This window comes from Podarcis tiliguerta (assembly GCF_965153285.1).
Source record: "Podarcis tiliguerta genome assembly, chromosome: 2".
In the NCBI taxonomy this organism is placed as follows: Eukaryota; Metazoa; Chordata; class Lepidosauria; order Squamata; family Lacertidae; genus Podarcis; species Podarcis tiliguerta.
This window is the reverse complement of record NC_139535.1, coordinates 119,385,080-119,410,683: the sequence shown is the minus strand read 5'-3', so window position 1 is coordinate 119,410,683 and position 25,604 is coordinate 119,385,080. Positions and strand designations below refer to the sequence as shown.

General features: G+C 46.8%; 2 protein-coding genes across 7 annotated transcripts in view; both read left to right on the top strand.

The window, feature by feature from the left end:
* RAPGEF3 (Rap guanine nucleotide exchange factor 3) overlaps positions 1–11,995 on the top strand; it is a 49,522-nt gene extending 37,527 nt beyond the window's left edge. For all 5 annotated transcript variants that reach the window (XM_083428229.1, XM_083428228.1, XM_083428230.1 and 2 more), the window contains 12 exons: positions 602–683; positions 1,064–1,210; positions 2,948–3,045; positions 3,979–4,104; positions 4,368–4,549; positions 5,628–5,718; positions 6,401–6,451; positions 7,376–7,463; positions 8,279–8,343; positions 8,614–8,668; positions 10,077–10,148; positions 11,504–11,995. In XM_083428229.1, the coding sequence (XP_083284355.1) occupies positions 602–683; positions 1,064–1,210; positions 2,948–3,045; positions 3,979–4,104; positions 4,368–4,549; positions 5,628–5,718; positions 6,401–6,451; positions 7,376–7,463; positions 8,279–8,343; positions 8,614–8,668; positions 10,077–10,148; positions 11,504–11,622 (1,176 nt within the window). In that variant the 3' untranslated portion in view covers positions 11,623–11,995. The remainder of the gene's footprint in view (positions 1–601; positions 684–1,063; positions 1,211–2,947; positions 3,046–3,978; positions 4,105–4,367; positions 4,550–5,627; positions 5,719–6,400; positions 6,452–7,375; positions 7,464–8,278; positions 8,344–8,613; positions 8,669–10,076; positions 10,149–11,503) is intronic.
* A 1,784-nt stretch (positions 11,996–13,779) lies between these two features.
* On the top strand, positions 13,780–23,847 carry TRIM58 (tripartite motif containing 58). Of its 2 annotated transcripts, XM_083428269.1 has the most exons (6): positions 13,782–14,712; positions 16,544–16,639; positions 19,963–20,193; positions 20,335–20,357; positions 20,783–20,883; positions 22,988–23,847. In XM_083428269.1, exons 1-6 carry the CDS (start codon positions 14,194–14,196, stop codon positions 23,557–23,559), a joined length of 1,542 nt encoding a protein of 513 aa, XP_083284395.1. In that variant the 5' UTR covers positions 13,782–14,193; the 3' UTR covers positions 23,560–23,847. The 2 variants fall into 2 exon arrangements, with proteins under 2 accessions (XP_083284396.1, XP_083284395.1); XM_083428270.1 differs by lacking the exon at positions 19,963–20,193 and having other exon boundaries at positions 13,780–14,712.
* Positions 23,848–25,604: the final 1,757 nt, after the last annotated feature.

Here is a 25,604-nt window from a genome sequence, read left to right as displayed (position 1 = left end):
TCTCAAAATAATGAGGTCTAGAAATGTGAAAATAAAATCTAGGATGGAGCCATCTCATTTCCCCAGCAGAATAAAAAGCAAGATCCAGAAATTCACAGCCTTGCATGTCAGATGGATTCTGGTCTCTATGTAGCCATCAAATAGGGCCTGTTTGCTTCACCCTCAAGGTTTGGGCTAGCTCCGTAGTTGGTAAGCATGTGCCACACCCAAGGAGTGACAGTTCGTCACATCTCTGAGTTTGTGTTTGAGGCAAGCACAGATAACCCCACATTTCTTCACCAAGGCATCTTGCCAAGACGGAGAGGGCAGAGACCTCTGGCTGTTCTGTGGCTGGAATGGAGCCTCCTGTACAAAGGCAAGCGCCACATCCCATGTGCTGCCCACTTTTGATTCTGCCCCCTTCACCAGGGGAATGTGCCCCTCCCTTCAAGCATTGCTCATTCAGGGCAAGCGACTCTCTGACGGAAAAAGATTTCTTACTCTCCAGGTTATTGCTGGTAGGTTTTAGCCTTATTTACAGGCCTGGGCCTAAAGATTCCTCTGGGTGGAAGAGAATCCCATTGCACCTTCATGCATCCTTCTGTCTTTCCGTCACCCCCAGGTGCGAAGTGCAGTGGACTGGTTTGCCAGCCAGGAGGAACCCTTTCTGAACAGCAGCTATACTATCCGAGCCCAGGACAAAGGTAATTGAGCGTTGCTTCCTCGCTCACTCGGTCGCTCGCCAAGCCAGCCTGCCCTTTGCTTTGCCCTTTCGTCTGGACAATTCTCAGAATGCCAGGATGCCCCAGCCAACATGGGAGGGACATATATCCAGCCCCCAAGGTCGCTGCAGTAACATGGCTGGAGAGTTCCAATTGGCTGGATTTATTTTATTTTTATTTATTAAGTTTATATTCTGCCCTTCATCACATATGTCCACATAGGTGATGCAGTCCTGCTATAATTGGCATTACTGATGATTGAACTTGAACGCTTCTGTGAGCAAAGTGTACAAAGCTTTAGCTCCTGCATTAAAGCTGCTGTCCCCTCCTTTTTCGTCTCTTTCCCTGCTTCTCCTATATAGTCCCGTATGACATATACAGGCCAGACTACTCCTGCCTCACAACGGTGCTTCGGGTGAATGCTTCAGTCCAGGAAGTGCTCACATCCCTGGCAGACTGTCCTGGTTGGAGCAAAGAATGGGTCCTGGTCAAGATCAATTCCGTGGGAGGTGAGTGAGCCTCTCATGATTCCCTCTGAGAACATACATGGTCTCTGGTGGGAGCCCAGTATTGCATGGTGATGCAGGTGATATGGATCCACTTGCAGCCCCCACAATGTGCATGATTTCAGCAGCCCTTTCTCAAGGATGAAACAGACGTAAACTGTTTTGCAGCACTGGGAAAGAATTCTTGCTGTGTTTAATCCAGAGGTGCTTTTGTGTCCCATGTTGAACTGTGAAGAAAGTGGTTATTCAGGCTTACAGCAGAACTGTGTGCATAGAAGGGGCCAGCTCTGTCATTAGGCAGGGTGAGGCAGCTGATTCAGGCTGCAGATTGTGGGGGGCTGCTGCCCCCATTCCGAGCTGCTGCCCCTGTGTTTGTAGTGCTTACCTGTTGCTGGTCTGGGTTGATTGGCTGTCTCCACTTCACCACCTTCTCACCTTTTCCAGAAGCGCCAGAGATGGGGAAAGAGCCCTCTTTAAATGAGCAGGCAAAGAAGCAGCCACCCCCCTGGGAGGCCATGCTGAATTTATCAGCTTTCAAATTCCCAAAATGAAGAGGGCTAAGAACTTGTAACGTGACTTGGGCGTTCAAGATATTTTGGTTCAATTAACATAATTTAGTTTGACCTGCTAAGTAAAATGTGTGTGAAATTGCCTAGAAATCATTAAAAATGATTGCCAACTACTTGTAGTTATATTATATATCAATATTATTTATTTATTATTGTTATTACTTAGCATTACCTGATATTTTCAGAAGGTGAAATTTAAAATTCTTTGCTTTTCTGAAAACAGCCTAGGTGCTTTTTTTTTACCAATCACAAAAATAATAGCATATTTGAATCCGTCACACCCAAAAACATGTTTTTAAGATCCCTCACTGAAGAAATTTGCAAAAATTAAGCTTCACCTCCTAAAATGACACACCTTGCCAGCCCACACCATAGGGGGTTTTGTGTTTGTGTGTATCCCTCCAGACATGATTAATTTCTGTACCTCTTTTAAGTTCTGCTTATACTCAGAGAGAAAAGACTCCAGGGAAGTACTGAATGATAGGAATTTTATGAATGTGACTCTACGGGGGCACAGGACTGCTGTGGTCTAGCTTTGGATTTGGGGATGCAGAAAACTGCCCTGTCTTGCCTTAGTGACTGGCCTCCCCTCGTGGACTGATTTCAGGGTTATTGATTGCTTTTTTACTAGAACCCCAAGATCAACCAGCCAGAGCCAGGTGCAAAAGACATGTAGCTGGAATTAAAGAACAGGGTGCTTCTGACTACATTCTGAGCCTTGGAATTATTTTGCAGTGCCAGAAATAAGCTGAGCTAATAGTCCTGCCATGCAAAGTTCACCCCGGTTAGCTTTCTGCATCAGTTTAGGTGTTTTGTTCTTGCATTGTTGAATTGGGAGTTGGAACTCATGGCTGATATGTTACAAATCACTCTGAGGTTTACCTGTAATGGCTCAGGACCAATAGGGAAGTTTTTAATGTTTGATGTTTTATCGTGTTTTTAATATTCTGTTGGGCGCCGCCCACAGTGGCTGGGGAAACCCAGCCAGATGGGCAGGGTATGTATGTATGTACGTATGTATGTACCGGTATGTATGTATGTTTGTTTATTTTCTCTTCTGCTCACACCTAGATTTGTCAGTTAGGCTTGGAAATAAGGGTACCTTGAGCAATACTGCTCCCTTGTGGCAACTTGGGGCACTGCCATGTCTCTTGTTCCTTCTTTCTGGCAGATAAAGAGGTCTTGCCCTTGGAGGCCTTTGGTGTGTTTACATCCCTGGGGCTGAACGAGAGACTCTTTGCTGCCACTGTCCAGGAGCTTCACAGCTTGGTGAGTGTGTTTTCCCTGCAGATTCTCGCAAAGCTCTCACTTTGATTCTCTGGCTCAACCCCCTGGACACAAGTGGTAAAATTATCTTCTGCACAATCCCCATGGATGTAACCATCTGACAAAAGGAAGCACGCTTGAATTCTCTGCTGCTCATCAGCTGGTGAATGGTGGGTTAAATCCTGCTTTTTTGGCTGTGCACCCCTGTTCGCAGCAGGGGAACTGGCACTCATAGACAAACTGAGCAGTGAGGAGGTTAAATCCTTCTGCTTTGGCTCAGCACATCGGTTTCCTGTGGGAAGGAGGTGGGTGCCACTGCTGCAGACTTGGTGCACTCACCAGCTGATGCCACTCACCCACCAGAGTGGCATCAGCTAAACTTCAAACGACTCAGGACCATAATACCTCTTGGACCCCCTCTCGCCATGTTAACCAACCTGGACCTTGTGATCGTCATTGGAGGCCTTTTTGTGTATGCCTTCTCCATGACAGGTCCAGAAGTTGTGTATATTTGAGAGCAGGCCTTTTTTGTGGTGGCTCCCCATTTGTGGAATGGATTCCCCAGGGAAGCTCGCCTGGCACCTTCATTACACATCTTTAGGTGCCAGGAGAAGAGGTTTCTCTTCAACCAGGCCTTGGGCTGATTAACATTCTATGGCCTTTTAAATGTGTCTGTGGGAGCAGGGCTATTCGGTTGTTTTTGTTTTATGTATTTTGTGTTTTCATTTTGTATTTTTGCTTGTGTGAATCACCCTGGGATCTTTGGATGAAGGGTGGTATACAAATTCAATAAATGAATAAACATACCAGCCTATCGACAGTTGGGCACAGTTTTGGGGGAATGCCTTATAGGCCAAATTGCACGCACACAGGCCTGCATGCGCACAGGTTCCCCTGCAGAGTGGCTTGCACTTATTTCTCCTCCCATTTGCACAGGCCCCTCACCCTGAGCAGCAAGGCCCCACGGCGGGTTCTTCAGAAAACCTGGATTTCATCAGCTCCAAGGACTTGGCCAACCAGTTCACTGAGCATGACTGGAACCTCTTCAAAAGCATCCATCAAGTAAGGAGATCTGTTCCCAGATGAAATCTGTTGTAGTGAGGCACCAGACCCTGGGACTGAGGAGATCTTGCTGTGCACACACACTGCAACCTGCCATTCCTCACCCTCATGTCCATGGCATTGTGCAGAGATTTTGACAGCTGCCCTGCATGTCTAAGGTGGAGGAGAGTGGGTTGCATGTCTTCAAGTGGAGCTGAGCCAAAGCATTATATTTTTAAGGTTGGATTTCAGCGGAGACTCTCCTGGCTGTTGTGTTTTTTAAGGTGGAGCTGATCTACTACATATTTGGACCGCAGAAGTTTCCCAATGCAACCACGGCGAACCTGGAGCGCTTTCTGTGCCGTTTCAATGAGCTGCAGTTCTGGGTCACCACCGAGCTCTGCCTCTGTCCTGATGTTATCAAGAGAGCCCAGCTGCTCCGAAAATTCATCAAGCTGGCTGCACAGTAAGAGTTTGGCTGAAAGGAAAGCAGTTGGCCAGGAATGAGCAGGCATCAGGCTTGCAAATTTGAGGCTGTGTTTTGTTTTCACTAGAACCCCAAGGTCCGGAGCTGAGAGCAAAATAGTGGCTCAGGGGAATGAGTTATTTGTGAGACAGACATGCTTGGCCCAAAAATTTGTTCTCGGTAACTTTTACACTCTGTTCTCTGAAAATGCCATGGGTGCCAACGTGAACAAAACATGGGCACTTATATGGGCACCTCCCAGTACTTCTGCAGAGTGCACCTTCCTCAGCCATGTACAGCTGGGCACAGGCCTCCCCCACTTGCCTCTCACTCCCCACCTGCATGCAAGAAGTTTCTGCTTGCTCACCTGTCTCCCACCCATCACCCACTCACCTCTCTTACGGTCCTGCCTCTCCCCAGCTGCCCTGGCATAGACACACCTGGAAATGGCACCAAAAGCCAGGAGTCAAGCTGGGAAAGAGGGCAGTGCTCAGTTTGGAGAGAGGGAGGAAAGGAGGGAGGAAGGCAGCAACTGGCATAAAACATTGGGGGGCTGCCCCCTAAATATTTTATTGCGGGGGAGGGGCGGAGGTACCATGGCCCCATAGAGTTGTCACCTTTGGAAAGTGCCATTCCTGATTTTCTCCCAAGATCTCTGGGTTTCAGCAGCCTTATTTCATTGATTTTTGAAAAAGATTTCTGAGCCACCCTTTACCACAATATGACACCAGGCTGGGGTAAAGTCACAAGAATGAAAAATAGCAAAACCAGAGCCAGATCACGACACAGTCAAATATATTGAAAGGGTATGTGAGAGAGAGGTCTTAATGTTATCACTATTGTTAAACTATTGGAAAGCGGAAATCCTTCCTGATCTACTGATCCAAAGATCTACCTGTAGGTTTGAACTAGCTTCTGGCCACTCATGTATGTAGGTCACCTCCTTTTTCTGGGAGAGACCATGGCTTTAAGTACTGTGGGAGCAGTAAAGCCTGTCCTGGCTTTCACATGAGAAGCACCTGGGGGTTCACACAAACTTCCGCTTTGAGCTGAGTGCCTCTTGTGTCTTTGTTTTCAGCCTGAAGGACCAAAAGAACCTGAACTCTTTCTTTGCAGTGATGTTTGGCCTGAGCCATTCCACCATCAGCCGCCTCTCTAGGACCTGGGAGGTACATTTCTGCCACAGAGGGAAGGGAAACAAACTGAACTAACCATGCATGCTTTGAAACTGCTTATATACCAGCCTTCTCCAAGCTGGTACACTTCAGATGCTTTGGGCCACAATTCCCATCGCCCCTGACCATTGGCCACAAGGCTGGTGAAGCTGGTGGGAGTTGTTGTCCAAAACATTTGGAAAGCACCAGGTTGAGAAAGGTCATAACAGCAGCAACAATGAGAAGTGATTGGCTGCCTTTTCAATTGCCAGTCCTTGCCACCATTCTGTAAGGTGCCTCCATGGATCTAGCATTCCTTTTGGGGGATGCAGGTGAAGGCTGAAGGGAAGGCAGGGCTGCAAAACAGCTGTTGAAAGGGGGAATGTGATTATGTGAGAAGGAGCCCGGCCTCATCATGGTCACATCACACATGCCTGGATATTGCCTGTATCTCCTAGCCTGATAGCCCATCACTTGCACAGATTAACTGTATGTATTCTGTTTGAGATATTGCAGGAAAATACTAAAGTTTTATCTGTGGCATTGGATGTGTCAATTCTGTCCCCCCCCCCCCCCCCTGCAAATCCCTTCTAATCAAAGTACAAACGGTGCATGCGTGAACCTGCCCTGACTTTCTGCAGTAATTTGTTGGCCATTTCTGAACACCCTCCTGCCTCTGTCTCCCTCCTCTCCACAGAAGCTCCCACACAAGACGCGGAAGCTGTTTGGCACCATGGAGCGCATGCTGGTGAGTGGTGGTCCTGTTTATCTTTGGACGGTGCTGGAGCCTTGTCACCGTTTTCTCTCATCTCTGCACCATTCCCCATGTGCAAAGTGCTTTGCTATTCTTTACTGTGTTCAGTCTGCGAGCTAAATCGCTGCTCTTCCCATTTCACAGATGGGGAACTGGGGCTGAAAGAGTGCTCTGCACAGTTGCCTTATAAAGTCTATGGCTGAGATGTGGATGTGAGCCCAGATTTCTCCCTTGGGGCTTTTTGAACAGTCCTCTGTGGCTGTTGGCTCATTCAGCAGGAGACAGGCTTCCCAAAAGAATCCCAAGAAGGATACTAACCAGCCCTTCAAGTTGGTGCCCAGTTGTCCTTCTACCTTTAGCAAAAGAGTCGGGCTCTTTTGAGAAGGGATGAAAAGTCAATTCTTGTTTATTCTAAGGTCTTTTTTCTGCTTACGAAATGGAACAATTTCCCCTCTCTGTTCCCTGTGTGCTGTTCTGGGGGTTCTCCTGACCTCCTGGTGGTGGGTGGCACAGAGGGCGTGGGGGGAGGTGGTGGAAAGCCCCGTTAAGCTAGTGCGCAGGCATCAGCCAACACACTGGGTTAGGTGAAACCAGCCCCTAGTGTGGATGCAGCTGGGGACTCACATAACTATATGCTCCAGTGCCAAAAATCTGGGGAAAGAGTTCTGTGTGCATAGGTCTCTCTTTTGGGGGGGTGCAGGGGGGGGAAAGCATGCTATCTTCTAAGCCTTCACCTGAAATGGTATAGTTCAGAAACAGACTTACTAACTTAATCTGCTGTTGGTGAGAACTAGACTCTACTGTCCTGGACAAGCAAAGGAACACCATTAAAGTGTAGCTTTGGGGTGAGGCTCCGTGCGCCTGATGCACAGGCAGTTGCAAACAGTCCCAACGCTAATCTTCCTTCCTTCTTCCCAGGACCCTTCTTGGAATCACCGGGTCTACAGGCTGGCCATGGCGAAACTGACTCCCCCTTTGATTCCCTTCATGCCCCTCCTGCTTAAAGGTATAATAAGCTGCATGCTCCTTACTAAATCTACCTTGGCTGTTGGTTTGCATGCATAAATGCTCTTTGTATCTTGAGACCTTAGGGATCTAAACTCACAAAACATATGAAATTTGAAATAATTAAGAAAAAGCATCTAAGTCTGGGGTCTGGCCATGGGAACTCAGGCTTGCCATCCCATCTGGCTCAGGGGATTCTCACACATGGTCAGAAGCAAGCTTTGTGTTTTCAAGCCCGTCTCAGCAACAGCACTTGACCCCTGAGCTATGGCTCCTCTCCTGAATGAATGTGTTGGGTAATGTGGAGGTGTCCTCTAACAACCTTTGCTGCCTTGGGAGGAGTTCTGCTCTTGCTCGTTGCATTACTTTGCAAAGGTGGGGCACGAGACTAGATTCAGGGCCCGGCTTGAGGGCACATGATGCAGCCAGCCTGCTGAAGTTGGGAAGATCTGGTAAGTGCCTGGATGGGAGACTGCATGATAGTCCCATGTATGTCACCTTGAGTTGCATCATGTAAGAAAGGCAGAATATACTAAATATATAAGCCCATCAGCTCATCTGCTGAACTTCATTGTCTGTACATACTGTGCAGGGGCACCATCGGAGGGGGAGGGAAGGCCCCCCATTTCAATATTCCGTGGCCCATCAGGCCCCATCAGACCTACCTGCAGCTAGTGGAAGACTGCACCAGCCTGCGTGATGTTGGGGGCACATGTTTGACGTCACGTGTGTGTCAGGCCCCTTCAATCTTGTGGGCAGCCCGGTGCCTGGGCTACTGTGTGATGAACAGACTCAGATCTTTGTCTCCCTTCGCAGACCTGACATTCATCCATGAGGGTAACTGCACATTGGTGGAGAATCTTGTCAACTTTGAGAAGCTGGTGAGTGGAGAGACACGGCTGGGGAAACCGGGGTAGTCTCACTGTGGCATGGTAATGGCAGGAGGAGCCAGTATCAGTTAGAGAAAGTTATCACTCCCCTGCTGGAGAGAAGAAGCTACAGTTCCCTTTTAGGTGTTGAGAAACTTCAGTTGTGCATAAGGACACTTTGAACATGCTCTCTTGTCCTCTTTGTCTGCAAATAACTCACTTAGGGGTGAGATGAGGATGAAACGATTTTTGCCTAACATTAAACCTGTCTGTTCCATGCAGCGCATGATGGCCAAGGCAGTTCGTCTCGTGCATCGTTGTCGGAGTCACCCCAACCGTGAGTGGGGCAGGGGAGCAGGGGCACAAGACAGGTGTCAGTAGGGATAAGCGGAAGCAAAGTGCACCTAACATTCCAGAATGGGAGCTGGATGGACAGATCAGCCTAACCTCATCCCCTGCCATTTTTACTGGCACACAATTATAGGTCTGCCCTGTCTTATTTTATGTGGAATTTTTTAAAGAAGGGTTTGCATTTATATTGTATGCAGTATTGTTATACACATTATCATGAATGGCACTGTATGCATTTCTCTCCAAATACATAGTTTTTGATACTCTTCAGTGGTTTTTTCCATAAAATGCACATTTTTATCTTCATTTAATCATCATCATCATTTTATTTGTATGGCACCTTTCCATTGCTAAAACCATGCTCAAGGCAGCAGGCAACATGACAAGATTTACAGCATTGCAAACATAGCAAAAGTCCCAAACAATAAAGGAAACACATCAAAAAGTATTGAAACAATTTCCACATAAATCCTAATAAGATCTAAAACTAAAGATACAAAAATCAATAGCAATGAAAAACCCCAATGAAACAACCTAAACAAGACCACAGCAGTCAATCAGTCTGCCAGGGCCCCTCCCTCCCAAGTCAGGTGGGGAAAGGCCAGTAGTGGAGGGAGAAGAACTCCCAGGACCCACAGCCAATATGGTTTCAGGAGCCTCAGCTTTTGTAGCTGGAGTCAGTCAGCGCCTTGCCCTCCCAGGCCAGGTGGGAAAAGGCCAGCAAGGCTCCAGACAGGTCTTCCAGGACTCACAAGATAGATATTTTTGTGCACTGATGCTGCATTGCAAAATCTTGAAACATTGCATTCCAACCCAAAAGTTTTGGACCGTCAAATTGGACTGGTCTTCTGCATAAAGTGGACCAAGCAAATTCCTCCTCCATCCCTAAGGGTGGACCCTCAGGTCAATGCATTTAAACAGATACAAGTGTTGGAGAGCTAGAATGGCCTCCTCTTTCAGAGGCAAACCATTGTGCCCTTCTGCTTCTTTTGCACTAAGTTGAATTCTTTTCAGAATTGATTAAACTTTCCAGCTCACCTGGACAGGTTGGATTAGGTGACTCTTGGGGTTCCTTCCAACTCTACAATTCTATGATTATATAATTCTAAGGTCTTGGGGCTTATTGGGGGTTTATTTCAGGGTTGATACAGGTCAGAAGACAGAAAAAGTAGGGGTGGGGTGGGGAGGGAAGGGAAGGGAAGGGGAGAGGCCATGAAATTGAATTGAAATGTTGTGAGGGCTCTAGTATTGAAATAAGGCCACTAGCCAAAGGCAGGCAGGTGAGTCATAGATCAAATAGACTGAAAGGATGACAAAAAATTAAATGATAATAAGCAAAACGGATTTTAAGCAGACTTTTTTTTTAACCCTTCTCCTCTTCTTCCCCACTCCAGTTCCACTCTCCCCTTTGCGGAGTCGTCCTCAGCACCTCCTGGAAGAAGCCCGGGCACTGCGTGCCTCTACCTGTAAGCAAGGGAGGGTTTTTGTACACAGAGTGCTTCCACACCAACCCCTTTTCTCTGATTCTGCCCTCCTTTGTTCACACACTTTTTATGGGGAAGGCACACAACACCATCGAAATAATTACATTCCAGTGTTTCGGTATTGTCTTGAGGCTCCCCCCCCCCAAAAAAAAACACATTAGTGGCGGTGAGGTTTGGGGGAGGCAAGAGGGCTACAAAACCCAGGTTCAGTAACAGTCACAGCACTGTTAGAACTTCCAGGGGATCCCTTTTATAAATTGCAGGAGCTCATGCAAAAGGTCCCGGGTTCCATCTCGGTAGAGCTTGGAAAAGACTCCTGTCTGAGTCGGCTGCCAGTCAGTGTGGACAGTAGTGTGCTAGATGGACTTGGCATAAGGAATCTCCTAGCTCTAAATAGAAAACTTCCTTTTTTTGCAGGTTTTGCCCATTTTATTGCTTGCCTGAAGTGTGTGTGTGTGTGTGTGTGTGTGTGAGAGAGAGAGAGAGAGAGAGAGAGAGAGAGAGATTACTAGTTTTTCCAATTTTTGTCCTCTTTTCTTTCCATTAAACTGAGATCGCAATATTTTGCTTTAAAGGGATAGTTATTAATGAAGACATTGTGGCACCACCCATTTTTATATATAGAGCCTTTCATAATAATCTCTTAGGTGGAATTTGCTTTTTCACTACCCTTGCTTGCTGAGCTGATGTATTCATTAAGCTGCCTAGCCACAACCCCAATATTTCAATTGTGGGGCAGCCACAAGCCATTTCCTATATGAATGCTATATGATGTAGTATTTCTGACCCAATGTGCCTTACATTTACACTTCCTTACACACCTACAATTTGATTGGCTTTTTCACACTCCTGATTGTGCAGTTTGATTAGCTGTTCACCACCCTGGATAATATGGCAGGTGCCTGAACAATTCAGGATACCATCCTGAATAGTTCATTTCCTGTGTGATGTGTGCAGAGCAACATTCAATATCCCCTCATCAAACATGTACTTTGCAGAATAAACTGTCAAAACCCTCAGTCCCCATGTCTCAAGGACCCAATCCAACTACAAAAGGATCTGGGATCTCTCCAAACTAAGGAATGGGTTAGGTAAGATTCCAGGTAAGGAAATGATCCAAATAAAACTTATTTTTAGTTTTGAGGATTTTAATTTCTAACCATGAGGAGCATTAAGAAGCCATACAGATCACTGAACCCCCTGCCCCCCCCCCCGGCAATTAGAAATCTCTGTCACTCGCAAGATCGTGAATTTTACCTTGTTAAAATTTATGTCCCTAAAATGATCTATGAATTCTTTCAAAATCCTTCCTTGATATCGGGATCTTTTTCTTTCAGGTTCAGAGCAGTCTCTTAGCACACGAAGCCCAGCTGCTACCTGGGCCTACACCCAGCACCTGAGGGTGATCGACAGCCAGAAGGACCTTTTGCGGCTCTCACGAGACCTTGAATCCTGACGCTGCCAGAAGCTGAGGCAAAGGAGCCGGGATGTGCATATTGTCTGACCTGGGCAAAGGACTACTGAGCGAGCCCTACTTTCAAGATGGGGAGATCCCAAGCAGATGGGAGAGCTCTTCATTCTCTTGGTGGTTGCCTTGCTCTCTGCTCTGCAGCCAGGATGCAGGTGCCAGCTATGTCCAGGCCAGAGAAAGGACATGTCAGCTGCTACCGATGATGCTTTTGCAGGCTGCAAGGTTCCTGATCCGAAGAAAGACTGCTTTATGGACCACATGTTGCTGCCTTAAGGAGAAAGGAGCAAAAGCTCCCATATATCACTTATCAGTGTTCAATGGAAATGTGGTTTTTTTCTATTAAAAAGGCATACAGTAAGATTTGCTTGTGTATTTCTGGTGGACTGTGACTTTGTGAATAGCTTTCCCACCTTTTATCCTTGTTCTTTCTACTGACTATAGCACTGTAGCTGAGGTGTCAAAAGACCCCATCACAATGGTGCTCCGTCTCTGAGAGCTCGTTCCAATGATGCTTTGGCCCACTACTGTCTTAGCACACATGAATGGACCAAAATTCAAGGAAACTGATTCACCACACACCGGCATTTTCTTACTTGCACCCTGGGAACATATTGATTTTCATAAATCTTTCTTTGCAGTGTTGCAAAGGATCTTGGGATATCAGCTATGGGCCGTACATGCAGAGTCTGATGCCAGGAGCAGCATTCAAACCTCACAAAGGGACACATTCTTTTCTGGACAGCCTTCTGAAGGCCACCTGTCAGTCGGGGGTCAGGCTAGGGTCAAAAGTAAGCAGAGGAACAATGGTAAATGTTACTTTTGTACAGTGGACTGGTTTTTACACACACGTACACACCCTTTTACATTCTCTATCCAGACAAGGGGTTTGAAGCAGGTCCTGTGATGGGTGTGGCCTATGGAGAATTTGGAGGGCCACATTGAGGGGCCCTGAGGACTGCGTTCAGTCCCTGTGCCAGAGGGATGTGATGGACTTGTGTGGACAGCAAAATACATAATAGCAACAAACTAACAAAACCTCCCATTTGACACATTTAGAAGGCCACAGATGGTTTAGTCAGCCAAATGCCTGAATGAAAATAAACATTTTTGCCTGGCACCAAAAATATTGTTGCATACCCCCCCCCCCCCATCTCAACTCTCAAGTCTGGCTTATGTCCTTCTCACTACCTGTGAGTTGAGGGAGGGCCCCACCCCACCCACTTTCTGTCTCCTACGGAGCCCCGTCATCCCCCTTAGAGGCTCATCACCCAGAAGCTAGCCTGGCTTGATTGGCTTTTAAGACTAGCTGGATCCAGGGATAAGAGTGGTCTGGCACCCACAGACTCATAACAACACAGTATGTAATGCAGGTGCCACACGAGTTTCCCTGGGGAAAGCACTCCACAGACAGGACGACACTGCAGAAAAGGCCTGCTCTCGTGTTATCATGTGTCGAGAGGGAAGCAGGCAAACCTCATTAGGGATGGTCTGAGGAGGAGCCAGAGCTTCTCTCCCAACCCTCTTCAATCTTTTCAGCAAGCCTGCAGAGCCACTTTTGTTTCACCTCTTTGTGTCTGCAGCTTCCTAATTCCCCGAGGCTGCATCCACACCATGCCCTCAAAGCACCCTCTAAAGCATCCTGGGAACTGTAGTTTCTTTGAAGGTGCTGGGACCTGTTGCTTTGTGAGGGTTAAACTACAATTTCCAGGATTCTTTGGGGTGGGGAATGTACTTTGAATGTGCTGTGTACTCAGCCACAGACACGTGGCATCTGCAACTTGATGTTTCAATGACTCCTTCCTCACAAAAGGAGGGCTCCTCTTCAGGGTTCCAGCATGCCATGCCTTCCAAGTCATGTTCCATGTGTCTTTTCCAGCAGTCACTGTACATTACACGGCCACCGAACATGCTCAGTCTTCCTCAGGCTGATGTCTTAAAATATTTTCTATTGGCACTCTCCCAGACATGTTGTTTAGTCCGCTCTTGGTTCACACTGGGCCTCTCTTGTCAACCCTCCTTACCTGAGTTTGGTAGCAGAATCAGTGACAGACAGGCACCACCCACAACTAATCCCTGCTTGAGGGTGGCAGCGGGGGGGGGGGGGTTCTATGCATTTTTTGGGGAGGGTGAATGCAATCTAAACCAGCAGGAAGAATGTGGGTGTGTTTCTCAAGAACCGTCTACAGTGTGGGCTGTTGCAAAGATGTGGTGGGAAAGCATAAAAAGGCTCCTCCCTGAATAGAGGAGACTGGCTGGCACTGCTTCCAAATAATCTAGAGGCAGAGGGAGATATCCCAGTGGAAATACTGTGTGGGATCTCTTTCAAAGATGCCTGCAGCCCATTACAGTGCAGGACAAGCAAAGGTCACATGATCCTTGGCCTTGTTTGTGAGATCCTCCACGCTGGTGGCGTCATCTCTTGGCTTGGTTCCCAGTTTTTTCTCTGCTTCGGAGGCTGTTGTGTTTTTTTGAGCAGTCTGGAATGAAAACTGCCAGCCGCAGAAAAACCCATGGAGGGGTTCCAAGGAGGAAATTGTCAACCAGATCTCCCTCCCTATGGTGGCCACACCCACCACGGCCAAAAGTTCTGGACCTCGCTTCAGGAGAGCGTCGGAAGAACTGAGGGCGGCTTCTTGGGCAGGCATGGCCTTCTCGGTGGGAGACCCGGTGGAGAGGCTTCAGGAGGAGGTCTCGTGCTCCATCTGCTTGGAGTACCTCAGGGACCCAGTGACCATCGAGTGTGGCCACAACTTCTGCCAGGCTTGCATCTCCAACTACTGTGAGCGGGCAGCGGGGTCTGTGGCCCAGGTGGCTCTCTGCCCGCAGTGTCGGGCTGGTTTCTTGCTGAGCAGCTCGCGGCCCAACAAGCAGCTGGCCAACATCGTGGAGGGCATCGAGCGGCTGGCTCTGCGTCCAGGCAGATGCCCCGGCGAGGCCTTGTGCGAGAGGCACGGCAAGAAGCTGCGGCTTTTCTGCCAAGACGACGGCGAGCCCATCTGCCTGGTGTGTGACAAATCCCGAGAGCATCGGGCGCACACGGTCCTGCCCATTGAGGAGGCTGCTCATGACTACAAGGTGAGCCTGTGTCTTGATTTATAACCGTGAGCTTAGCTAGAAATGAGTCGGGGCAAGCAGACCTTCTGTTTTGTCCATGTGTCTGCTGCACCAGTCATGAATGTTGTGGGGAGTATCAGGGGTCTATTCTGAGCTTTGCTGGGCTGTGCACATGCTATACCTTTAAAGCACATTTGGAGCACATCCCCCCCCCCCCGAGTGTTCTGGGCACTGTAGTTTGTTAAGGGTTGCTAGAAACAACAGTGCCCAGAATTCTCTGAGAGAAAAGATGTGCTCCGAATGTACTTTAAAGGTATAGCTTGTGCACAGCCGCAGGCTGAGGGAGAACAAAGATATCCAATGCATAAGTAAAAACAACAACACCAAAACCAAAATGTATTTTTGAAATACAACTACAAACAGCTGAACAAAGGAAGAGGCCACAAGAGTTGTTCATCAAAACCATAAAAAACCTGAGTAAAATGGGAATGTCTTTATTTGGCATAAAAACAATAACTTCAGCACCTGACATACCTGTAATGTAGGTGTAGACACACACAAATGCGCACACACGGACTTGGGGGCTTGTTGTGCCCCTCTAAACTCAGTTTTCTGACCCCCACCTCAAAGATCCCCCCAAAATTGGTAATAATAGCAATAATAAGCTTTGCTACAACCTGAGATTCTTTTGTTATGGACAAGGACTTGCCTAATTTGAGTCTGCGCAACACCTCCTCTCCACCTTATGGCTATTACAGAATATAGACTGGGTTTTTTCTTAAATCTTGTATGGCCTGTGCTTGACTTATGGGGTGCCTGGAAGCAGGGGCCCTTATGGAAAGCCACCTCCACTCTCTCCAATTTTAACCAAGCCCCTGCCTTGCCATACGCTTTTAAAAACAAGTGAGACACAAAACCTCCTCTAGCCCCTGGGATTTAAGCACAGGAGCCAGGGAGATCGGATAGCTTTTCTTCCTACCTCAAACCAATTTCTTCTTTTGCTTAACATCCAGCTTGAAGGCAAGTTCTGTAGGACATTAAAACAATACTCTGAATGAGCAAGCCAGTGCTTCTGTGGTTTTAAACCATTGTTCATAAAGGTTCCTTTAGGAATTGAATACTGGAATTGACTGCAGCATTTTTGGGTATGCAGCCCTTCAGCAACTTCCCACAAACCTTGTGGTTTGACTGGTGGGAGTCAGTTTGGGCATGAGAGTTGCCAGCACGCTCTTTTTCCAGTTGTCCCTGCTCCCTTTTCCTTTCATAGAATCACAGAATTGTACAGTTGGAAGGGACCCCCAAGGTTCATCTAGTCCAACCCAATGCAATGCTGGAATCTCAACTAGGTCATACATGAGAGATGCCTATCCAAGCCCTGGTTAAAAACCTCTAAGGGATGAGAGTCCACCACCTTTCGGGGGAGTCTGTTCCGTGGTTTGTTCCAATCTGATGTGTCCAGACTCAGCAAGTGAGGTTTTCCTGGTAGGGAGAGACAAGAGAGGGAAAGAGTCACTTGCTTAATTGCTGTCAGTTGCTGTTAAATTCAGCAGAGAAGGGCTGGGGGGAGAAGAAAGGTGGCAACTCTATTAAGTCCCTTTATTAAAATGGCTTTCACACCCATTCAGTGCTTTGCCTCTTGTATATTCTTCTTGCTTTACCTGCAGCAGCAGTTGAAGACTCCCCTCCCAAGGGGATACTGTAGTCCAGGTGGGGAGGCCCCATCCTGCCCATAGGCTGGTCCTGCTCTATCAGAACACTTGTTGTCCCCGAGAGACATTGCTACCTTCCAAGTGTAGTGTCCTGGAGCGAAACTCCTGAGAGCCACCATAGTTGTTTGTGCTTCCTCCCCTAGATTAAGCTCAGGGAAGCTGTGGATGTTCTCAGGAAGGTTCTGGGGGAAGCATCAAAGCTGGAAGCCCAAGAGGCAGAGAAAACAGCTCAGTGGAAGGTAAGTACCTAATCAAAGCTTCATTAAGCGATGCCATGGAGTCATAGCAGCTAGTCTGTTGGGTGTTGAAGTAGCAAGGCTATTTAAAACAGTGAGCATCTGGCGATCCAGGACAGTAAAGCATAATTCTCCTCAAAAAGGTATTTTAAAATACAACCTGCCCAGCTGAAGCATCTGTGCTACTTCATGTGCCATGGTTGCATTCACACATCACGATACAGCCTTGCTTATTGTAATGTGAATGAGTCTCAGGCTGATATATTCCCCTTCCCTGCATGGCCCAGCTGCAGCTGATCTTTAAGTATGGTTTGCTTAAAACAAGCCAATTTCAAACCATGGCTTATAGAGCAGCCTTGTTTCAACAAACCATAGTTAAGATTAGCCATGGTTTAGGGATCAGAAAGAATGCTCATCAGAAGTGCAGACTTTTGATCTTTTCCTTGCAGCTGTGCACAAGCCTGGGGGGAGGATGTAGTTTATTATGTCCAAATAATAAAGGGGTCGATTGTTAAACAGAAATTTGCAAAGATCAAATCCCTCAATTCATCCAGATTTTTGCAGGTCAGAGCAATGTTGTGGGTGGCTGGTGGGGTCAACATGTCACATGGCTCAACATTCATGAATGGCGAAGGAAACTTGTGTTTGTGGCACCTTCAAAAAGCAGCTGATACATTTGTGCCACCTGCATTCCAGTTCCTTGTACTTGTGATGGACACAACATGGAACAGGCATCCATAGTGCATTTTTCAGTAGCCTGGAATTACAGAGATCTGTGCTCTTCAGGGATGCTTTGCTTTGTGGCTCAGGGTGGGATGCAGGAAAACGGGTAGACTGGTGCTGCTACAGACACCTGTATCATGAATATAAGGGACAACATGGGATTTTCCCTCAAGGAAACTTAGCCCAGTGGCAGAACAAATATTTGACACACAGAAGCCTCCTGGCATCTCCAAGCACAGCTGGGGAAATCACCCATCTGAAACGCTAGAGCAGTGGTAGCTAATGTGATACAAATGTTGTCGGACTACAAATCCCATCAGCTCCAGGCAGCATAACCAATGGTGGATGATAATAGAGTTGTCGTCCAACAACATATGGATGGATAGCATCACATAGGACAGGCTCGCTCTGGGGAGACACTGCCAGTCGGTGCTAGGCAGGCTGGACCAAGGAAACATTCTGCATTCCTCGAGCACCAGATGTGAAGGACTTTGTGGCAGCTCCTTGGCTTCTACTGTCATCCTGTGGCTGGGCTAGACCACTGCCTGCTCAACAACTTTTTTAAATAGGTCTGTGGGCTGGTTTTTCTATTACTGCCCCTGGCATGCATGTGGAGAGAAGTACTGGGGAAAGCTCCACTATTTAATTTTCTCTGTGTTTTGCTGCAGCTTTAACTATAGGTGACAAAGCTGTGATGGATGTGTGTGCCATGATTGTTTCCTGCTTCTGAACGATGTAAAGGGCACAAGCATCATTTTCTGTGCATGGGCTTGCCCGTTTTCTCTCCCCCCCCCCTGTGTCTTTCACAACCTGGAATGTGAATCAGCAGGAAGCTCTTCTGTTCCTGGGGTTGGGAAAGACCCACAATTGGCCAATCTGTTGCTTCAGTTCTCTCTCTAAAATAGAATACAATGAGCTGAGAGTCTTCCTGAGAATCTTCACCTTTGATCCTGCGTGTGTGAGGAGAAGCTGGTTGTGGTTACTTCAGGGGGAATGAGAAGGTACTCTGCACTTCCTCAGAGGCACTTGACCCTCATGCATGTCATTGGATCAAGTATAAAGCATGTAACCCAAGTTGTACAAGGAACCAGCAAGGGTGATGGTGGTGGCGTTGTAAGGTGAGGACAGCTTCTAAGCAGCTCAGGTAACTTTTACAAAGGCCCTACTCAGATCCGCCCTATGCTTTCTCAGTCACTGAGGAATGTGGTTATGCAACTGCATAAGAAGGTGTTTGAGAAGTCAGCTCTGAGAAATACTGTTTATGTTGAAAAACAAAAACACACTGCATTGCTATAACCAAATGGATTAGAGGTAGGAAATGCCTTAGCCATGCAGGACAGGAAAAGTGTAAGGGACTTGTATGGGCAAGCTTAGAAATTCCAGCTTTTGAATAGACCTCTGTAGTTTTGTTGTTAACAGCAGTTTAATATTCAGGCCTTGGAATGTAAGTGTACATTGAATCGTAGTAGAGTTGGATGGGACCTCAAGGATTCTCTAGTCGAATGAATGCTCTGCAAGGCAGGAATCCTGTCCACAGTCACCCCTTGGTAGGCTCAAATCATCAACCTTCTGGTGCACTGACCCTTTGTGTCACAAGATACAATATGGTTTTTATGAGGTTAGGGGGCTGGAGAAAGCTGGCCTGGAACATCTCTATGTCTAGCAAATGCAGGTGATATGTTGCCATGGGAACTAAATAGGGAATTGCTTCTTCATACAGAACCATTTTGAGGGATGTTCTGCATAAGAAAACCTCATTAAAAGTGGGCAGACTTTCTCTCCTCCAGCTATAAATGTGCACTAAAATTACAAAACACCAATAATCTTCCAGCCAAATAGCACAGACAAAAGACATGAAATACTATTACCAGCCTAAGTATCAGCCAGGATCATGCAACAAGGCCATAGATATGACAGGGGAGTTTTATTAGGTGTTTGGTGGACCTTAATAAGAATATGGATGGGATTTTATATGTGTTATTTAATGGGTTGTTTCCCTTTTAGGTGAGGCAGGTGACTTATTTTTAAACAGTTAGCTAAAGAATAATATTCAGCGCAGGCTCCTTATTAGCTCCAGTATCAGAGGAAGCATACCAGTCTCTGCTAAGAATGGGGAAGAAACTCAGTTTGGTGCACCTTCTTGAAAGTATATGGAAACTGCAATGCAGCTAACCTTTGAAATTCATAATTCTCCTAATTTTGTGACTCAGTTCTGCAACTAAATAATCTGCACAAACGTTAGGGGGGAAATGTGCATTAAAAATGTGTGTATTCTAACTAACAGATAAAAATGCATTTGTAGAAATGTACACTAAAATACTGATGAATTTCCTTTAAAAAAACATTTATAATCACAGACTAATACATAAATGTGGAGAACTGAGTTTAGGACTGGAAAAATGAGAAAAAGACAGAGAAATTGAAACTGTCAGATTTGTCTGTCTGCAGTCACTAGGGAAGAGGAGTGGGAGAACGCTCTTGCTCTCGCACAGGCTTCCCACAGGTATCTGGTTGACCACGTGGGAAGAGAATGCAGAACTGGATGGGTCTCTCTCTGGTCTGATCCAATGGCCAGTTCTGCTTTCTGTGTATGTCCCTGGCAGGAGAAAGTGGAGGAACGCAGAGCGCTCATTGTGTCAGGGTACGAAAGACGCCGCCAGGCAATGGCCGAAGAGGAGCAGCTGCTTTTGAGGCAGCTTCAGGATGAGGCGCAGGAGACGCTGAAGAAGCTGCAGGTGAACTGGGCCTTCCTGCTTGGGCAGTGCACAAGACTACGGGATCTGATCTCAGAAATGGAGCAGAAATGCCAGCAGCCAGCTGCCTCCCTGCTGAAGGTGAGACTCTACAGAATGGCATCTCCTAAAATGACCTTGATAAAGCAGATGCAGTTCTGGTACTTCTGGATTTCTTAAGCAATGTTCATAAGTCAGTTTTAGTCCCTGGACATTTACAGGCTTCTCTTTTCTCTCCTCTAGGATGTTAAGGTAGCCTTGACCAGGTCAGTACCCTATAATTTATTGTTGCTGTTGTTGTTTAGTTGTTTAGTTGTGTCTGACTCTTCGTGACCCCATGGACCAGAGCACGCCAGGCACTCTTGTCTTCCACTGCCTCCAGCAGTTTGGTCAAACTCATGTTAGTAGCTTCAAAAACACTGTCCCACCATCTCGTCCTCTGTCGTCCCCTTCTCCCTGTGCCCTCCATCTTTCCCAACATCAGAGTCTTTTCCAGGGAGTCTTCTCTTCTCATTATAACTATAATTCATATTGCAGCCCACTTACTTAGAAATAAGTCTTGCTGTGTTGATTGGGGCTTACTCCCAAGAATATGAGCATTGGATTGTGACTTGGTCTCATTCATGACACTGTGGGGTCATAAAATGGTGCCTTTGGCTTTGGGGGATAATTACTGACATGTTCTCCTTAGGAGTGAGGATGTATCACTGCAGGAACCCCAGCCCATCTCAATGGATCTACAGGACTTATATGATGTTCCTGGGCTGATGGAGTCACTCCAGAGATACTCAGGTAAGTGAGCAATGGTGCAGAGCTGTGTTAGTCATGTGAGCTTGGCAGCAAAGAGAAAGGTTTCTTCTCAGCATGTGGTTGTCATACACAATTTGTAGCTCTTAGTTTGGGAGCCTCTGAACTTCAACTGGGTGGGATTACTCAACTAAAGCTTTAATCACAAATTAAAATGAGCTTCTCCAATCTATTTACTGATGAGACTGGTGACAGCTAAAGACTTATGGACTCTTGAATGACTGTTACTTCAGCTGTACTGGCCCTTCCCTCCTTGCATCTGGGTTTTTTGAAACAAAACCATAAAATATGCTTTTCATTCAAGCCTGCAGCCAAAGTTTGTTTCCCCTTTCAGAATGACTCACCAGTTGCTTTGATCTTTTAACCATAAAGAACCACAAGCAACTGCAACTTTGAGTGCCAGCAACACATCTTTTAAACCTGATGCGCCTATGCATCAGCTCAGCACTTGCCAGAATAACAGGAGTCAGTTGGCTGCTCACCCAACTGCGTCACACCAAAACTGGTATCTGGGTAAAGGTGTGGTTCCATGAGCAGTGCTTCTGCCATCTACCATTCATAAGCCCCTTGTCATAATTGTCTTGGGTAGAGGTGAATAAATTTCCTGAACACACTTGGCAGGCTAAGACTTATTACCATCATGATTAAAGTGACCTAGGTTACTTCTAGGTAGGGAACTTTGCGGCCAAAAGCTACTTCCAGATTTGAGTGATGTATAGACAGATATGGCAAGTAGCCTTCTTAAGCAATAAAAGACCAGAGAAAGGTCTATCAACAGACAGGATGCTGATTTTATTTGGGCTTCTCCAGGTAACCTGTTTACTGAGCATTCATTCTGCTTGCACAAAACAACCAAGTCAGCCTATACCCAGCTGTAATCATTTGTTCCAATTTGCTTTTGTGCTGGTTATATGACAATGAGCATTCATCCTTCACTGACAGCCCCTCCACCAGCTCTATTGAGTTAGGTCAGAGCTAACTCAGTTGTGTGTTGCGGCACATTTGTGTGTCTGTTGCAGTGTGTGTGTGTGTCACGCGAATGCTCCCTACGCTCCTCCTGGGACTGGAAAGGGGTTAGTTTAACCTCCAGTTTGCTAGTAAAACCGAATTACGGTACTGTGTCACAAGATGATGCATGTCTAAAAAGTGTGTCACCGACATGAAAAGTTTGGAAAGCTCTGAGTTAACTTGGCTATGGCAAGTCAGCACGGCAATATGGAAGCAACGACAGCTGGAGGGAGCGCGGTTGCTCTTGTACTCATTTGCCTGAGCACCTTCTTCACTTCAAGTTGGAGCCCCAAGCACAAACACATGCACAAAACCTGGGAGAGAATCATGTATGACTTGGTAGTAGAGCACAGGGTTTGCATGCAGAAGATCTTGGGTTCAGTCCCTGACATCTGGAGTTATGTAAATGGATTCTCAGCAGGGGAAAGGAAAGACCCTTGCCTGATTGACAACCTAGAGGAAGAGAAGCCAGTGCAATGCCCTCCAGCTACTCCTGGACTAGAACGGCCATCACTCTGATGCTGGCTGGGGCTGATGGGAGCTGTGGTCTAGTAGCATCTGTTTAGGCTGTGCATCCCTTAAAGAGCCAACACCAGTGGAGAAAATCTCTGACTAGGTGTCCAATAGTCTGACCTGGTCTACCTTGTCTGTCTACCCTGCCCCTGCTTTCAATGGGAACACAAAGCAGCTAACCATACAAAATCACATACTCAGCAGTAAACTTGTAATCAGTTACATCAGAACCAGATATGAAAGCAGAATAAAAACAACATTAGAGAGCAAAGATCGTAAAATCATCCAAAAATACCACTTACACCCCAAAGGCCTGGGCAAATGAAAAAGGTTACCTGAATGTGGCTAATGTGGGGGACATCTTAATGCCATTTGGAAGGGAGTTCTGTAACCAGGGAGGCCACCACTGAGAAGGCCCCTTTATACTTTGCTGTCAGCCCAGGCAGAACAACAAGCAGGGAATCCCTGGCAGGGTAGTTATAATTCAGCATCCTACTATAATGTCACATGTTCTGTATTGGTGCAGTAACATCACATCAGGACTGAACGTGTCTCTTTCTGCCTGCAGTACTGGTGACCTTCGACCCGGACACAGCGAATCCCTACCTGCTCCTCTCTGACAACCTGCTCTGTGTGCAAGTAGGGGATCAAAAGCAAGACCTGCCCAAGAGCTTGTCCCGCTTTGAGACGTGCACTTGCCTGCTGGGTTGTCAGCAGTTCACAACTGGGAGACACTACTGGGAAGTGTGTGTGGAGAGCAAGACCAGCTGGACCCTGGGGGTGTGCCGAGAATCTGTGAGCCGCCAAGGAATCTTCACTCCCTCCCCAGCAACTGGCTTCTGGACTGTGTGGCTGAGGAATGGCAATGAGTACGCAGCCCTCACCTCCCCTCTCACAGAACTAGCTCTGAGAGCCAGGCCTGGGGCACTAGGCATCTTCCTGGACTATGATGCAGGGGAGGTTTCCTTCTATAATGCTGATAATGGGTCGCACATCTTTACCTTTGCAGACTCCTTCTCTGGACCCCTCCGGCCGTACTTCTACCCTGGGGTCCGGGCAGGGGGGCTCAACGATGCGCCCCTCATCATCCGACCAGCATCCAGCAAGGCATCAGGGAAACCTTACTCTTCCCTCCAGTGAGTGCTAACTGTGGAACTCACTGCCAGGAGATAGAGACAAAGTTATATGTGCCAAAGTATTAGATATACAGCCCAGCCCAGCAAGGAAGATTTGGAAGCTGCAGTTTTTGTCTGGGAAAGATCCACCTAATTTTCCAGACACAAGGCCCAGAAATAATTTTCTTCCAGAATTAGATGTTGCCTTTCCTGAAGCAGGTGGCTTGGATCACTTTCTTGAGTCCTTGTTTGCTGTATTAAGTGCCTTTCTGCTCCACATCTCTTCACATGTGGAATGAAAATGCTTTCCTAATCCTGCAGATGTAGCACAATGTGATCTGCTATGTGTAGGTCTGGTGGATAAAGGGTTGAGGTTCGTGGGAAGCAGTTGGGTAGACAGTTCTCTAATCTGATCCAGCAGAAATCGCTCCCATTCCCCACAGTCAGATTCATTGCTCAAGAAAAAAGCCCCAGACCTGAGATTAAGCAGGGTTCCTTGCTGAACTTCAAATGCACAACTAAGACTTTCTTATTCCAGCAAGCATTTTAAGGCTCACTTGGTGCTAAAATTTATTGTTTATATTGCCCCATTTTCTGTGGATTGCTTCTCTGTACAGAAGTGGTATACAGATGTTTTAAATAAATAAAAATAAAGTAAATGATACTGAATTTCAAATTCGTGCAAAAGCCGCCCCCCATTTCAGTAAAGTGCAAACACAACTTCTGCAGGCTCCCCCCCCCCCCAAAAAAAAGGAGTAAGAATTTAATGCCAAGGGAGCATGGCTCCAGTCTGAATACATCCAAGCATGATGAGGCAAATTATGAACCCCCGTAATTATGAACTTTGGTGACATCACTAGAGGTTGGCAGCCACATGCAGGGTCTGGAGGGGCTGAAAGGGCGACTGTGGATAGCTAAATCTAACCCAAGGAAAGATTTGTGTCCTACAAATAAATAAAGGTGAAGCATCTCATTACAATGGACTTTGAACTAATACTTTAAGAGGGCCTGATCCTCACACAGCCATGAAACTCCCCTGTGTGCCCTTTGGCCAGTTGCTGCCTCGCAGCCTGACCTACCTTGCAGGGTTGGGGGGGGGTTAAATTAGGCAATGGACACCACCTGGAGCTCCTTGGAGAAAAGGTAGGATATAATTCAGTAATTAAATACTCCTCAGAAAGTGAGCCATTCGTTTTTTCCCTTTAGCTGTTTAAATAGCAAAGTCGTCTGGGTGTTTCACAAAACGATATTAAAATGCAATCAGATCACATTACATCAACCATACATTAAAACCATGTTTTGTTGTTGTTTAGTCGTTTAGTCGTGTCCGACTCTTCGTGCCCCCCTGGACCAGAGCACGCCAGGCACTTCTGTCTTCCACTGCCTCCCGCAGTTTGGTCAAACTCATGCTGGTAGCTTCGAGAACACTGTCCCACCATCTCGTCCTTTGTCATCCCCTTCTCCTTGTGCCCTCAATCTTTCCCAACATCAGGGTCTTTTCCAGGGAGTCTTCTCTTCTCATGAGGTGGCCAAAGTATTGGAGCCTCAGCTTCAGGATCTGTCCTTCCAGTGAGCACTCAGGGCTGATTTCCTTAAGAATGGATAGGTTTGATCTTCTTGCAAACCATGTTATATACCCTAAAAAGGAATATTTTTGGTTGTAAGAATGAAACAGTTTAGAATTCAGAACTATCTCTTTTTCAGCTAAGGCTGTCTAGGCAAAAATCTGCTGCAAACCTCAGTTTTATAGCCCCACGTGCCACAAAATGAGGAAGGCAACTCAGTTATTCATTTCTTGGAGCTGGGGGGAAGCTTGACAGGGTTTAATGGAATTCTTAAAAACGCCATCAGGCAGGCAAATATCATTTTTCTCAAGGTCATTTCTCACCAACATGACCCTCAGAGCAGGAACTTCTGGAAAATCCCCAAAAAGGTGCAGGAGAGGACAACCACTAGCCCAAGTCCTGAAAACAAGAGGCTCTGTATGCTTTGGACTTTGTCTAACCTCTCCCCCTAGCCCACACATTCAGACTGCTAAGTTCAGCCTAGCCATTACAGTGGTACCTCAGG

Coding starts and splice junctions, on each gene's coding strand:
- TRIM58 (XM_083428269.1), top strand. CDS start 14,194: ATGGTGGCCACACCCACCACGGCCAAAAGTTCTGGACCTCGCTTCAGG. Junction 20,358..20,782: donor GTTAAGGTAGCCTTGACCAG/GTCAGTACCCTA, acceptor TGTTCTCCTTAG/GAGTGAGGATGTATCACTGC. Junction 20,884..22,987: donor GTCACTCCAGAGATACTCAG/GTAAGTGAGCAA, acceptor TTCTGCCTGCAG/TACTGGTGACCTTCGACCCG.